Raw genomic sequence first — 15,477 nt, 5'->3', positions numbered from 1 at the left:
GGAGGTGGAAGGTCAGGGTTTGACAATGGTAACAAATGGATGATTGGTTACCCGTGGTAACATAATCAGACTGTGAATAACAGGTATAACCTGCTGGAGTGAAATGCAGTTTAATGTACAATTGATGGCAAAACAAATGCTTGTTTTCACATTGAAAGATGCAACAGTATGACTATGAGCAGAGTGGAAAGAGAGGCAGGCTTTACAAACCGTCTGTATCCGTGAAGAACGTGAGTATCGCTCACTGTCCTCCTGGAGAAACGAAGGAGAGATGGAGAGATGCAAAGGAATGAAGGAATATGTAGAGATGGAATGAAAGGAATAGACAGATTGGAAAGTTCAAACCAAGATTGATGATGGGAGTTGACCAGGGCTAATTATATTATTATTATTTTTTATATTAAAGAATATTGTATTTGTCCAGGTATTGTGATCTAAATGGTTTTGGGGAACATTCGAACATGATCCTTTTCAAACACGCCATGCTTTGACATGAAAATGTAAATATTCAATGTTGCCGATATGCCAATATCCCTAGTTAGTTATGTCACCGATTTCCATACTGAATGAAATGATAAAAGATGCAACAGTATGGGTAGAATGGAAGGAGAGGAAGGGTTTACGAACCGGCTGTATCCGTGAAGAACGTGAGTATCTCTCACTGTCCTCCTGGAGAAAGGATGGAGAGAGATGGAGAGATGGGAAGGAAGGAGAGATGGAAATGAAGAGATGGAGAGATGGAATGAATGGAATAGACCGATTGGAAAGTTAAACAGAGATGGATGATGGGATTTGAGCAGGGCTGCATGATTTGCAGGATACAATTACATTATTGAATTTGTCCAGATAGTGGTATTAAGATCTAAATGGTTTTTGGGAACATTTGAACATGATCCCTTTCATACACAGCATGCTTTGATGTGAAAATGTATTTAATCAATTTCAGTGATATACCAATATCCCTAGTCTTCATGTTGGAAACTTAGAATAGATATGGACTACATTTCCCATGTGGTTGGACAGATAGGAAGAAGGATGAAAGATACATGGGCAGAGGGTAAAGAGAGGAAGGTACAAACCGGCTGTATCCTTGAAGAACGTGAGTATCTCTCACTGTCCTCCTGGAGAAAGGATGGAGAGATGGAGTGAAAGGAAAATAGAAATGGGAAAGTTCAAACTGAGAGATGGATGATGGGAGTTCAGTTCAGAATCAGAATAAATCTTTATTGATTCCATATTGATGCCACACAATTAGAGCAAAACATTCTCAATGGTTTAGTGAACATCTGCCCACAAACACAGCATGCGTTGACACATACCCATACAATGGGGCCCTATGTCAGGAACGATGCAAGTCATTCCATTTATACTGCTATGCGAAACATGTCATATACAAAGCTTCACCAATCAGTTAAGCCGACAGGTTGGGTTAACCAGTCAAGACTCTGAACAAACGTCAGATGCTGTCCAAGCTATGCCATGGACACATTTTGTGTCAGATTCCGTTAATTATAGTATAATAATGCCCATTGCCCAAACACAACTACATTTCCCATGTGGTTGGATAAAGGATGAAAGATGCAACAGCGGGAGTAGAGGGGAAAGAAAAGGAGGGTTCAGTAGGGTTCGAATCCATCGTGACCAGCTTGACCGATCTTCTACTCTATACGAACGGGGAAGTCGGTGTGGAGGACCAGGAGGGTGACCTTTGTTGCTGCACTAGCAACTCGTACTGCCTGCCCTATGGCAGAACGGAGGGAGCAGAATGGACAATAAATGGCCTCGCGGTATGGGGCTCCTCACTTGGCAGGTGTACCAGTGGGTAACAATATCAGTGACAATACAGAAATGTGTGGAGTATCAATAGCATCTGTATTATTAACTGTAGTTTCCTATTCCAGTTCATTTTCCCATAGTTTTGTTTGATTGGCTCAGCAGCAGATCTGAACTATGGAAACACATGTGAAGGTATGTTGTGTGTTTCGGGTTCAAACCTGCTGACAAGCCAAACAAACAAAGCCATGTGAAAATTAATTGGAACAGGAAATAGGTATGACACCTTCTGAAAACTGGGACTACAGTTGTGCACAGAGCCGTTAGGCAGTTATGACTAAATGGTGACAAGTGGTAAAAACAAATAATTGGCTACTCTAAATTTTGGAGGAAAAAAAGAGAGGGGGAGTTTACAAACCGGCTGTATCCGTGAAGAGCGTGAGTACCTATCACTGTCATCCTGGAAAAAGGAAGGAGAGATGGAGAGTTGGGAAGGAAGGAAGGAGAGATGGGGAAGTTCAAACAGAGAACCGCAAACCAATATAACTTTTTAGAGCTTCTTGTTCGAATACCCCATATGAACAGGATACTTTTCAAAGACAGCATTTGACTTAAATGTGTTAGAATTCCCATACTGCTGATATGCCAATAATATGCAAAGTGTTTATGTCACTGGCCCTACAGAACTACATTTCCCATTTGGTCGGATTGGGTTGGAAGGATGAAACAGATGCAATGAGCAGAGGGGGAAGAGAGGGAGGGTTTACAAACCGTCTGTATCCGTGCAGATGAAGAACGTGAGCATTTCTCACTGTCCTCCTGGAGAAAGGAAGGAGAGATGGAGTGAAAGGAAGAAGAGATAAAGAGATGGAATGAAAGGAAGGAGAGATGGAAGGAAAAGAAAAGAGAGATGGAGAGATTAGATGCAAAGAAAAGAGGTGGGAAAGTATGTTCAACCAGAGATGGTGGGATGATGGGAGTTGAACAGGGCTGCACAATTTCAGGAGGAAATAACATTATTTTGTCTAGATATTGTGGTATTACAATAATCTCAATGGTTATGGGAAAACATTTAAACATGATCCTATTAGAATCGTATGCTTTTCATTGCTTTAATTAAATTATCCCATTTTGTTCAAATGCCAATATTATGTGATAATTTATAGTAGAAATTAAAGTGTAACATTGTAACATGTTTAAATGTGCAGCCCTAGATCAGAACTTCTCCAAGGGATTAAATTATCTCCAATTCACATCTGGAAGGGCCCTCAGCATACACCAATATATCACCTTCTGGTTTGTACATAATGTTAATTTTTAAAACAACCACCAATGTTTTTGTTATTTTATAAACAACAGGAATTCAAGAACCAGGTTTCAAACCAATAGCGTTGATGGTAAGTACACACACTGTTTCAACTATCCACATGCAGTAACCAACAGTGATGCAGTATAGTCAGTAATCCAATCAACACACAGACAAACATGTTGCACAAACACCATTAGCATTCGTCCTGATACTGCGGCTTCCACAGAAACACAATGCTACTCCCACCAAACCACTACATGAAAACAATATCTTAAAGTGATTGTGACATTAAAAAAAAGGTTTTGGAATTGTTCTTATTTTTTTTAGGTTTTCTAATCTCAATTGCACCCAAAAAACATGAACTTTTAACATTCAGTAGATTTTCTGTGATCTGGGGTTTTCTGGCTCAAACAGGTGCTCTGATTTGCCGGCAGTAAGTGATGTAAGACCCTGCAAATCCCATATATGTCAATGGGATTTGCCAGCAGATGTCACTGTTTTCACTGTGTGTTTTCATTGTAGCTCAAAAGGCTTCCAAACCCCAAAGAAAACTTCAGACCACAGAAAATCCACTGAATGTTCAAAGTTCAGGTTTTTTGGGTGTAATTGAGGTCATAAAACCTAAAAGAAAAAAGAAAAAGAAAAAGAAATGAAAATTAATGTCATAAAACCTTTAACAACTGATCCAACGTTGTAAAAGTTCCACTTTCTACTGTTGGTGGAACATTTGTCCCCCAGTGTAGTTGTACTATATTTGTACTGTAGAAATCATGTATTGTGCTCTTATTTCCCCCCTTGGGATTTGCCAGGAATGCACTCGTAACTCGTGAAAAAGTAAGATACTCAAATTATCAGCTGATATTCAAGGAAACGGCATGCTATTTTATGATATATGAATTGTATATATGCACTTATGCAGCATAGTATTTCTTTCCAATGTAGATGGCTTGTTTGATGTAGGAAATAGTTAGATGTAGGGCTATGGTTAGTTAAAAAAACACACTGAGCATCTCAAATGGTTCAACCTCCCACAATCCTGTGGGACAAATAAAATAAAAATAGCTGCATAGTCAATGTGATAAAACCCATGCATTTACAAACATACTAAAGACAAGGTTATTCAGATTAAAACCCAAACAGACCCTGGCACACAGATAATTATTTGTATGAGCCAGCCTTGATTATGTTGCAATTGGCTTTGTCATAACAAGCCTTAACAGGAATTATCCGACATTCTACAGCATACCGCACTGTGTGTAAAAGCTTACATCAACAACATGCTAAAAGGAGGCATATTGTTAGTGTCCATTTCTCAGCACAAAAAAACTGTACCATCCATTGCTCTATATCGGCCCACTTTCCGTCCCCTTTGTCCTCCACTTTGGTGTCCAAGCCATAATATTTCTAATTGAACCCGAGAAGAGAAGAGGCATGAGTACATGAAAACAGACAGAGTCCTGCAGACAGACATTTTAAACAAATGAAATAAAATCAAATGATAATGAAAGGCTAGGGGGTTGACAAGGCCTACCTTCTGGACCTGAAAGATCTACACACCATCAGCAACGAAGAAGAAAGAAGATGAGCCAGGACACGAGGGAGAAATAAAAGATATGGAAGCAAGCAGAAAAGATGTATAAATAAACTGGCTAAATGAAAACAGTGGAAAAAAGACAAATATCAAATAAACACAAGCATTTAAAGGGAATGCAGGAAGTGGAACAGAGTGAAAGAGTTGACATCAAGCTGCTCTCTTGTAAGAATAATTAATACAAAAGGTCAAATGGCTGCTGGAAAGTGTCAGAACATTATCACAACTGTTTAACATATCAAATGTTTGTTTTGTTTCTTTCTTTTAACACAAATTATATTGTTTAGTTTTGTTGTATTTGATGCCAAGTTGCCAACTTCATGTGTCATAAAATTCTGTACCACTTGGAAATATGTCTGATTTTATTATGTCATCCATAGTATTTTAAGCTAGTATGGAGAAGAAAAAATAACGCAAAACCACAGATGCCATTTAGACAATTAACATTAATGCATTGCATTATGTATTGTCTACATTACTTTCTGGCAATGGCTAGCAGGATAATCATATAACACCACCAAAAAACATAATTGGGTCTGTATCGCAACCACTTACTGTGCCGTTTACATGAAGCAAGGTTGAGTTTGCCTTTCAGGGCAATCTTTGTGTTAGTTGGATAAACAGGTTTTCGGTTATAAACATTTACTGTAGCGGAAGATAATCTGCAAGCACATAGGAAGTAGCGGTACACAGAGGCATTCTTTACTGACCAAATATAATAATATCCAATCCATGAAGAATCTTCAGGTTAATAAAAAACAAAGTTCCATTTTCATTCATTCAGAATACTACTGAACATGCTTTGTTGTCACCTGCTGTGTGGTCTTGCATGAAATATCAATACACACACACAATGATCAACATATACAGTCACAAACTGACAGATGAAACGAACAAAGGACAAAGCAGATTAATAATGTCCAAATGACCAAGACAGTGGGGAGTTTATCCGTTACAGATGAGTAAAGGGCAAGGCTCATACATAGTCTGGATTTTCAGTGGTGGGGAACTACAACATGACGTCACGAGCCGCGGTGAAGAGCAAACTACCGCCACCGCTCCAGCCCTTCTCTGTTTTTACTCACCTCCACTCAACGTTATTTCAGCTCCGGTGGTCACCTCACCACCGAAAATCCAGACTATGAATAGGCCTTAAATTTACAGTATCTTAAAGCCCGTTTTGATTTAGTCATCAGAACCAAGGCCTCGGTAATGCTTGGTGTCTGGTGGTTCTACTGGTCAATGATTAGCAGATCAACTTATTCATGAACTCACACACCTTTCCACAAATGCCAAAAACCGGGGTCTAGAAAGAACACTTGCCAGCACTGGACTTCCAATCAATAGCTCAACTCTGGTTCTCCAACAGTAAAAACACTAAACAACACTAAAAGGCTCATGTCTTGGACATTGCTATCATGTGCAAAAAAAAATCTTCATATCCTGAATCATACCAGACAACCTTAAAACAGCAACTATGACTCATTTTGACCATGACCTCAATTTCATTAGCAAGATACTTTGAACATTCAGTCTATAAGAACATTCAATCTACATTCCCAGCAACCATGTTTCTGTATGAATAAATAGTCATATTTTATATGACTACATTATAAACACTTTCCCACTGATGGCCTATAAGAACTGGATTTTAAAGCCTTTAAACCTCGTCTCTGTTCCAGGACCAGAGGTTAAATAAACTATCATACAAACTGGGATCGTTCATTGGTTGTTGATCAGCTCTTTTCTTCAGATTCATGAATTTCAGCTGGATGGAATTGCAACTCCTATCTGTAGTATTCTGTACCAGCCAATGTTGTTTCACCCACATTTACACCCTCCATAAATCCGTACATCCAAAGGGCCAATTAAACCTGTAATTCAAATTTAGCACCATGGTCTACTGTACCTCTTGTGCTGGCCCAATATATGGATGGGTTTATTTGAAAATCTGGCAAAAGTCCATGTCCTCTGACCTGACCTCTATGCACAGTGTATATATACAGGTTATACACACAGTAACTTTGATTATCTCAGCTATTATTGTTCTAGACCAGGGGTCCCCAAACTACGGCCCGCCTGCCCGCCTGCCTCAAGCATATTTTTATATTTAATAGCCAAAATATAGGATTTTATTTTATTTTTTCATTAGCACTGGATGAGAGCAAATAATTAGATTAATAAATTAAGATTAATTTGTATTATTGCTCTTGTATTGCTATTGGAGACACTGGGGAGGCACTGGGGGGACACTGGGGGACGCTGGGCAGGCACTGGGGAGACACTGGGGAGGCACTCAGGGGGACACTGGGGAGGCACTGAGGGGACACTGGGGAGGCACTGAGGGGACACTGGGGAGTCACTCAGGGAGGCACTGGGGAGACACTGGGGAGGCACTGGGGAGGCACTGGGGAGGCACTCAGGGGGACACTGGGAGGCACTGGGGAGACACTGGGGAGGCACTGGGGAGGCACTCAGGGGGACACTGGGAAGACACTGGGGAGGCACTTGGGAGACACTGGGGAGGCACTCAGGGGGACACTGGGAGGCACTGGGGAGACACTCAGGGGGACACTGGGGAGGCACTGGGGAGACACTAGGGAGGCACTGGGAGGCACTGGGGAGACACTCAGGGGGACACTGGGGAGGCACTCAGGGGGACACTGGGAGGCACTGGGGAGACACTGGGGAGGCACTGGGGAGACACTGGGGAGGCACTCGGGGGGACACTGGGGAGGCACTGGGAGACATTGGGGAGGCACTCAGGGGGACACTGGGGAGGCACTTTGCAGACACTGGGCAGACACTGCAGGGCAGACACTGGGGTGGCACTTGGGGAGGCACTGGGGAGGTACTGGACATTTCATATCACACACACCATGATTCACTAGGCCCCTGGCCTCAAACAAAAAAACAGCTTGGCATGGCGCGATTTATTTCAAGCATGGCGCAGCGCCATGCCAACAACATTGTGCAGGAAACCCTGGCACTGCTGCATGTACAGTACATGCACTATGCAGCCCTGTAGTGCTGCATGTACAGTACGTGCACTGGTTATTAATATTTGGTTATGTGTGGCTTTCTGGAAAAAAAATTATGTTTACGTTTAGGCACCCCTGCGATCGTCACACTTTTTCTGTTACAAACTGACCCCGGCCCCCATCAGAGAAGGGAAAAGTTATGTGGCCCTCACAGGAAAAAGTTTGGGGACCCCTGTTCTAGACTTTGGGCTCTTGTCCACATAGAATCCCTCGTCTTCATTCACACGGTGAAAGGTCAGGCTCTGACATTAGGAATCACTTATCGCAGCAGAACATAGTTCTACATTAGTCAGCATGTCTAGTCCGCTCTCATCTTCACTATAAGTCTCCCTGCAGTGCCAGCTCTGGAATCAGTCAGCAGATCTTTAATGAAGGTAACCTCACCATCAAGGCAAGCAAGTGAGAAATATTATTTTCAAGGAGGATGTGATTAAAAAAGGTTTTCGTAGGCAGCTTAAATAACAATGTAACACTTAACACAATGCATCATATCGTTGGGAAAGCAGTACTTTTATATGCTGTACTGAATACCTGTCAATTCTATGTATTGGAATTTATATGTGTACCACATTATAGATCTAATTTTCAGCTAATATGACACCTGCAGACAGAGTTTGCAGGTGTCATCAACAAACATTGCATTTAATTGTTTCCTTGTTCACATTTGCATCCAACTCAATCAAACACCAGGAGTTCAAAAGTAATTCAAAGTCAGAACGGAATTAAGTACTCGGCTAGCATATTGTCCAATATATGTCTGGTCAACAAATTAGTATGTGAACGATAAGCCATATTCATCTCCAAGTCTCAACAGATGTTCACAATTGCCCAAAACACGTTCATCATGTAGGCTACTGCTTAACTCACCGAGACTCCCTTTTTCAGCAGAGGATTTCGTGGGCACCTATTGAAGGCTGCTCTCACCCACCTACGTCCCTGCATGCCAACTGTCGTCCAGCCTTTGTTTTGTTGCCCTCAGTCACGAGGTGTCTCACCCACAGCCCAACACACTAAAACAGACATTGCAGCGTGTCTGGAGTGAACTGTGACTCTCAATCTCCGAGCTACGGACGTGAGCACGGGCGTGAGTGACACTGCTGATAATACTGCATTAGATCCCTCTTCAGCATGCATCCATACTTAATATCCAGATGATTCTGTCTTGGGTCCAGTCTTCGGCATGCATCCATACATTAGCTTAGCCTGCTAAGCTACTTTGGTTTTCGCGCACGCACGCACACACGCACACACCTAACTCCTGACCAGACTGAGATTAACAGTAATCCACTAAGTATGACTCTGTGTGTGTGTGTGTGTGTGTGTGTGTGTGTGTGTGTGTGTGTGTGTGTGTGTGTGTGTGTGTGTGTGTGTGTGTGTGTGTGTGTGTGTGCATGCGTGCATGTACCCGTGTTTTGATTGTAAAATTATTGTGGCACAGAGAAGGAGATAATCCTGATGAGTCTTAAAGAGAGAGTAGTCTGCTAAAGCAGCGATCAAAGTAGATGAAAACCTCACATGTTAAGCTGCAGGTACCTCACATGTTAAGCTGCAGGTTCACACTAGGCTACAATGACTCCCACTTCAAGATGCTATCTATCGATTTAGACTAGAACAATATTTTCACATGCTGTCCACAAATACATCCATACATGTGGTAGTTTGGTAGACTTAGCCTATTTACTCTTTATACTATTCTGATCATCTAGGATCACAGAAACATTGTCCGAGCGCTACGGGTGTGACCTTGTATTACTAAATGATAGCATCTTATGATGTTAGGATTTTCAATTGATTCTACAGTTGCTCCCGTTGCAAGTTAATCTGGATGAGACAACATCAGCTAAATGAAAGTGTGAATGTTTTGGAGCCACAGCCACTTGATGCTAACATCACACAGTGCAGTAGTTTTTATGCGTTGTGAGGTTAGTTAGTTTGTAGAGCGAGAATCAGACATGTGTTTCCATGTTCAGGATTAAGTCGAGCCAAGAATAGAGAGGTGTGGACACAACAGACGTCCTGGTATAGAGAAGATCAGACGTGTTAAACCAGAGAGCACAGGAAAACACAAGCAACACTGCTGACCAGCAGTCCACGCATGTGCATGTGCACACGCACACACACACAGGCTGACACGTACGCACAGACTTTCACCTCACCACCTGTTTCAACATACTGTAGGCTAGATACGACGATTGCAGTGTTGATGCAAGTGGTGTGCTTGCAGCTGTGTGTTACAGTTTACGTTTACCTTGATACCATGACAGTCACTGACCATTAATAACAACTGGTCACAGTACATTTCAAGCCAGAAATCAGTAAAGTCACTACTGATATTGGGTCAGCGACAGCGGCAGATACTAAAGTCCTTATACTGACTGGCAGTTCTATAGTTTTCTGTTTTTCAAAAATAATGCATTATTTGGTTGAAAATGAACACCTGCAGTTCCACCTGAAATGCCACCAGTGACCCATAACTCACTCTGAAGGAGTTCAAAGCCTTTGAGCTTATAAGAACATAAAGTAATGTTGACAGGACATGCCTTTGTTCCTATTAGCCAACACAATGTGACACCCAGTAATATCCAGCCATTTGTGTTGTATAATTACTTTCTGAAACGGATTATGTAACCGGAAAGCAGAATATCAAAGATTTCAGAAGATTCCAGAAACATTCTGAGGTATATTCCTGGGCTCTGAAGTTCAGCTGAACTTGTACATCACGACACGAGGTTCAGAAAAAAAAATGGTTTGCTTGTGCGTGTGTAGAGACAAACAAACCCAACACTCACAGGACTACCGACAGTATGTGGACATAGGTGATAGGTCATTATCGTTTGTTGATTAGGGTTCAAGATATTTAATTTGATCTCGCACTTGTAAGTTGCTCTGGAGAAGAGCGTCGCCGTCAGCTAAATGCCTAAATTGTGAATTGTAAACATACGTTTAAACAATGAACTGTATGTTACTATAAGAAGTTGCTCTGCACATCACTGCTTTAATAGGAGTGTTGGATGCAGTATAGGGACTATTTGTATACTGTACTTCATCAAAATGTTTAGCAGTAAGTAACATTCTTTTTTAGTTGATGTAGATAGACAGACAGAGCTTTTGTAGAAGTTTAAGAAGCACTGAATTGTACCTCTTTCTGTTGTCTCTCCAGTTCCTTCATGCGGATCTCTCTGGCTTCTGCCCTAGCTGCCCTCTTTGCTGCCAGCCTGGCCTCCGCCTGAGAGTGGGAATGTGAGAGAAAGTGTGAGAGAGAGAGAGAGAGAGAGAGAGACGAGAGAAGTGAGAGAAAAGTTAATGCAGTTCAATTCAAGTAACAAACATCTATAAGTGATGAAGACATGCGACCAGAAATCCTATTCCTAGACAGATACGATGAATGATTGGAAAGTTGCAACTTGCAAGTCATGACTAGAGACAGAAGAAGTCAACAGTTTTGTTTCGTTGCCAACATGACAACAGTGAAAATGTTGCAGGGTCTCATTGTGGTCATTTCATGTCATATCATGGATCAGAGACAACATGCAACCCCATGGGACACCTATCCAAATGATCAAACACAGTATAATAATACTAGTAACAATGTATGCCAAATGGTGGCTATTAATAGACAAATAGACATTGATGCTATTGATGGATACTAGGAACACATAACTCAGTGTAATTGTGTCTACCGTGTGTGTGTGTGTGTGTGTGTGTGTGTGTGTGTGTGTGTGTGTGTGATCCATGTCTTGTCAGCATGTTTGACTTCATGACTTGTATTAACCCATTAAGACTTGAGACAGATTCTACAAATGCCTTCTCTATATCTAAATCAGTTTTCACACTTTCAAGGTTTTTTCAAAAAAATAGCAGATGTACAGTACAAGCTAGTGACATGTAGGCCTATGTACATCTGCTATTTTTGAATAGCCATGGTAAAAATTTAAAATTATAGAGTTGGTTTTAATGGGTTAATGTGTGTGCATCTGTGTGAGCGAGCGTCTGCGTGTATACATATAATATATTTACGAGTATTGACTAGACTGTACTTGGCAAAAGCAGGCCCTTTTCCTTAAAAGGACCTATCTTAGTGTGTGTGTGTGTGTGTGTGTGTGTGTGTGTGTGTGTGTGTGTGTGTGTGTGTGTGTGTGTGTGTGTGTGTGTGTGAGAGAAAGAGAGGGAGCAAGAGAGAGCACTTCCTTCGTGCCTTCTACATCTGTCAGAATGTGTCTGGGCTGGTGAATGCTGTACTGTGGGTGGGGTTAGTGTGCCGTAGGCGGAGTAACTGCTCATTAACCCCTCCTACTATCATCATCATTGGCTGAGGGGTGCTAAAGCAAAAGCCACAGGGCCACCAAAATCGAGCCTCATACTGCAGCCTTACTCATCTGCAAAGAGAAAAGCCTGGTCACAACCTAAGGCAGAGAGTGTCTAGCCGGAAGCGGGGCTTCCAGTGTTTGAACTTCCCCTGGAAGTTGTCCTTTTTCCGCTTCCGCCAAATTCCAGCTCATTTCCTTGTAGAATCTGCCTATAATATTTGCAAGTTTGGTCCGGTGCTACTGGAAATGCCATGGGGTCACCATCAGTAGAGGTCACCCTCTGGGGTTATGTACAGTATGTAGCACAGAAAGAGTCATGACCATCCACTAAATCGTTTTAAAGATATGATGTTTGGGACAAATTGGAGGACCGACACCACCATCCTTAGTGTCATGCCACTGGTGGGGCTAAAATGAACTCCCCTCGCTAAGCAGGTATCTTGAGTTAAGTACTCTTGAGCCAGGCATTTAACTAAGCATTTGCTTCAGCTGAGCTGTTATAGTAATACACTCAGAGGGTAGGATCACCGACGGATTTGACTGTGATTTCCTCTGCAATCGGACATTATTTTATATTTTATAAATAACAAGATCTGGGGGGGGGGGGGATCACACCCGTGTGAAGTGAGGGGCGCTAATATATTAAAGTCTATCTCATGTTGATTAGGTGATGTAATGGTGATGAAACAGACGGTGCCAACATTAAACGCCATTAACAATAAATAAACAATATCACGTAAATGACACATTGACGTAAATTTTCCCTTCATTGTCAATGCGTTTACAAAACAAACATTGAACTAAACACAAACATTAAACCTGTGTATAGGAGGGGCTAGCGCCCCTCAAAAACAGTACTGGAAATATGCAGCAGCAAACAGCTAAATATGTGTAGGGGAGGAACACAGGAAGTGTACAAACCCTCACTGATTGTGACTTCCTGTCCTTGCTTTAGCCCATTCAGTGATTCATTAAATGGCATTTCCTCATGAGTCTAAGCTCATTGTCCTTGTATTGTTAATGTTTATTCCTAATGTCCATGTGCTCAGCCAGCATCCTATTCAAAGATCAAAACAATGAATAACCGTGTGTCTGTTTCATGTTGTGTCTAGGCTGTAATGGAATGGTAAATGGTGCATTTCTAAAGCACTTTTTATCCTAAACATTTTACAATGTGCATTACATTCACACACATTCACAAAACGAGAATGGCGGAAACCATGCACAATGCTCATTTGGAGCAGTTCGGAGTGTCTTGCTCAAGGACACTTTAACACAATGCTAGGAGGAACCCGGGATTGAACCCAGGGAACCTTCTGACCATGAGGCTGCTCTACCTGCAGAAGCAGAACGTGTAATCTGATATTAACCTGAGGGCCATTCATTAAATTAAGGTGGGGGTCGCATGTGGCCCCTGGGCCAGAAAGGCAAGCTCAGCCTCTGGTGTTCAACCAATCCATTCAATGACATTATCTGTGGCTAAATTATGAGCCACAGAGCTTGTCAGCTTGTCACTGGACTTCAACAAGTTTGCAACTAGACCTTTATTTTTATTTTTAATACACCGAATAAAGTTTACCTTTACCTTTACTGGATAATAACACAGAGGTAAGGACAAAGGCAGGAAGAAGAGAAGAAACTACAGTCCAGACATCTTAATGTCAAGTCAAAGTGGTTGCATAGAATGACAAGCAGTGTCATTAACTCGAGAGCAGAACTAGGTCACATACTGTACTTCTGCTGAGGTGACAGATGGCTGGGTTTGCCATACAGGCCCATGCTGTGAACAGCAGGATATGCAGACAATGACAGGAAATACATTTAAAGTAAATTCAGTTAGTTGTATATGCGTATGATCAAATATTAGACACATTCTGAATCCTCCTGGTGAATTAAATACTACCCATCTGACGCAGACAATTATTTGAGCAACGACCAATATATCTGCAATTAGTTTGCCATCCCTCTGTGCTAATCGTACTACTATCTATTGTATTTTATACAATGAGCCAGCAATATGCTTAACAACCAACCATACAAGGGGCATCAAGAGCATTAAAGTAAAAATGTAATCATGTGGATGTCGCAATGCACATGAGTGCATGGTTCCAATTTACTATATTCACACAGCGGCCAATTTGCTCTCGTCACGTCATACTTGCGGATTGGGAATAAATGACACCCCGGTGGCACTTATATGACTTGAGTGCAAAATGGCCACCGTGTGAATATTTTTAGTGCATTGTGGATCTCAGACTTCATGTGTCCAGCTTGTGATGTCAAGGTTTCAGCCTAATCTGATTGACTCCTACTGTGAATTTATTATCATTTTGATACCGATAGAGCACCGAAGTCCTTACGTCACTGTCAGTAGAGGGCGCCAGTCCACAGGTTCATGTACTTTTTATTTGCATTGTAATCTCCATAGGGGGATTTTAGATCATCATATAAGAACTGTGTTTGAAAAATAAACCGATCACCCCGGCCTTTTCACTCATATGGATATGAAGCATCGACTGAAGGTGGAAAGGTACAAATATACCCAAAGAGTAACAAAATAACTATAAACGAGTAAAACAACCCCCGGGCGACATTGCCTTCATATGTAGTTTCAAGGTTTTTGCGGCCACATTAATTCAATTTTCTCCAGAAACTGGCTGTATCAAATATGAATGGACATCATTAACGACGCACAGCCACTCCCCTGACAGAAAGGCCGGGGTGGTCGGTTTATTATTCAAACACAGTTCTTATATGAAGCGACCTAAAATCGCCCTATGGGGATTATAATGCAAATAAAAAAATCACACCAGTGTGAACCAAGTGGTGCAACTCCCGTGCGTCCAGCAGGTGGCAGCCATGTCACATACTTCTCTCGTTCCATGCTCACACAGACAGACACACACACAAACAAACAAACACGTGCAAGGCATTGTAAGCTGGACGTAGAAGTGGTTTGCACCACTTAAAAATACATGAACCTGTGTATTGGCACCCTCTACTGAAAGTGACGTCAGACTTCAGTGCTCTATTGGACCAGGGGACAGCGTTTTGCCAGATTAGCACCGGAAAAACGCACGCACGTCGCACGCACAATGATAATCAGCACCTCAACCTCATAACCCCAGTTAACAGAGCAGGTAGTAGGTTCCATTTACTGAGGCAGGTGCTAAACCGCATGTTATGGTGGATGAAAGGTGACAGCACTGCTAATTATATTGATTACGGTTCACAACTCTGTTCTGCTAGTTCCACACACACACACACACACACACGCGCACGCGGTCGGTCGCACGTCCGGCCGCGCGCACACAGTCACACACACATTCTGAATGGTGAATGCCAGCAACAACTTCATTAAAGTGAGACCTACACTAGGACAGGATATTGTCACTAGTCTGAAAACAATCAATTTGAACGCACTTGACTGAAGAGGAAGTGACAGAGCTGAGTCAT

The 15,477-nt window shown here is 41.9% G+C and overlaps 1 protein-coding gene across 6 annotated transcripts in view; it reads right to left on the bottom strand.

Annotated features, from left to right (window-relative positions):
• Positions 1 to 15,477, bottom strand: part of lrrfip1a (leucine rich repeat (in FLII) interacting protein 1a) — a 54,032-nt gene that overhangs the window by 25,836 nt on the left and 12,719 nt on the right. For 4 of the 6 annotated variants that reach the window (XM_083777093.1, XM_083777094.1, XM_083777095.1 and 1 more), the window contains exon 2: positions 10,854 to 10,940. In XM_083777093.1, the coding sequence (XP_083633219.1) occupies positions 10,854 to 10,940 (87 nt within the window). Of the gene's footprint in view, positions 1 to 210; positions 253 to 627; positions 670 to 1,079; positions 1,122 to 2,191; positions 2,234 to 2,544; positions 2,593 to 4,414; positions 4,487 to 4,613; positions 4,632 to 10,853; positions 10,941 to 15,477 lie in introns of all 6 variants that reach the window. The other 2 variants (XM_083777097.1, XM_083777098.1) reach the window with 1 other exon arrangement.

Source organism: Protomyctophum parallelum (genome assembly GCF_964188405.1).
Source record: "Protomyctophum parallelum genome assembly, chromosome: 11".
NCBI lineage: Eukaryota > Metazoa > Chordata > Actinopteri > Myctophiformes > Myctophidae > Protomyctophum > Protomyctophum parallelum.
The sequence above is the reverse complement of the archived record's forward strand: the minus strand, read 5'-3'. Positions and strand labels throughout refer to the sequence as shown.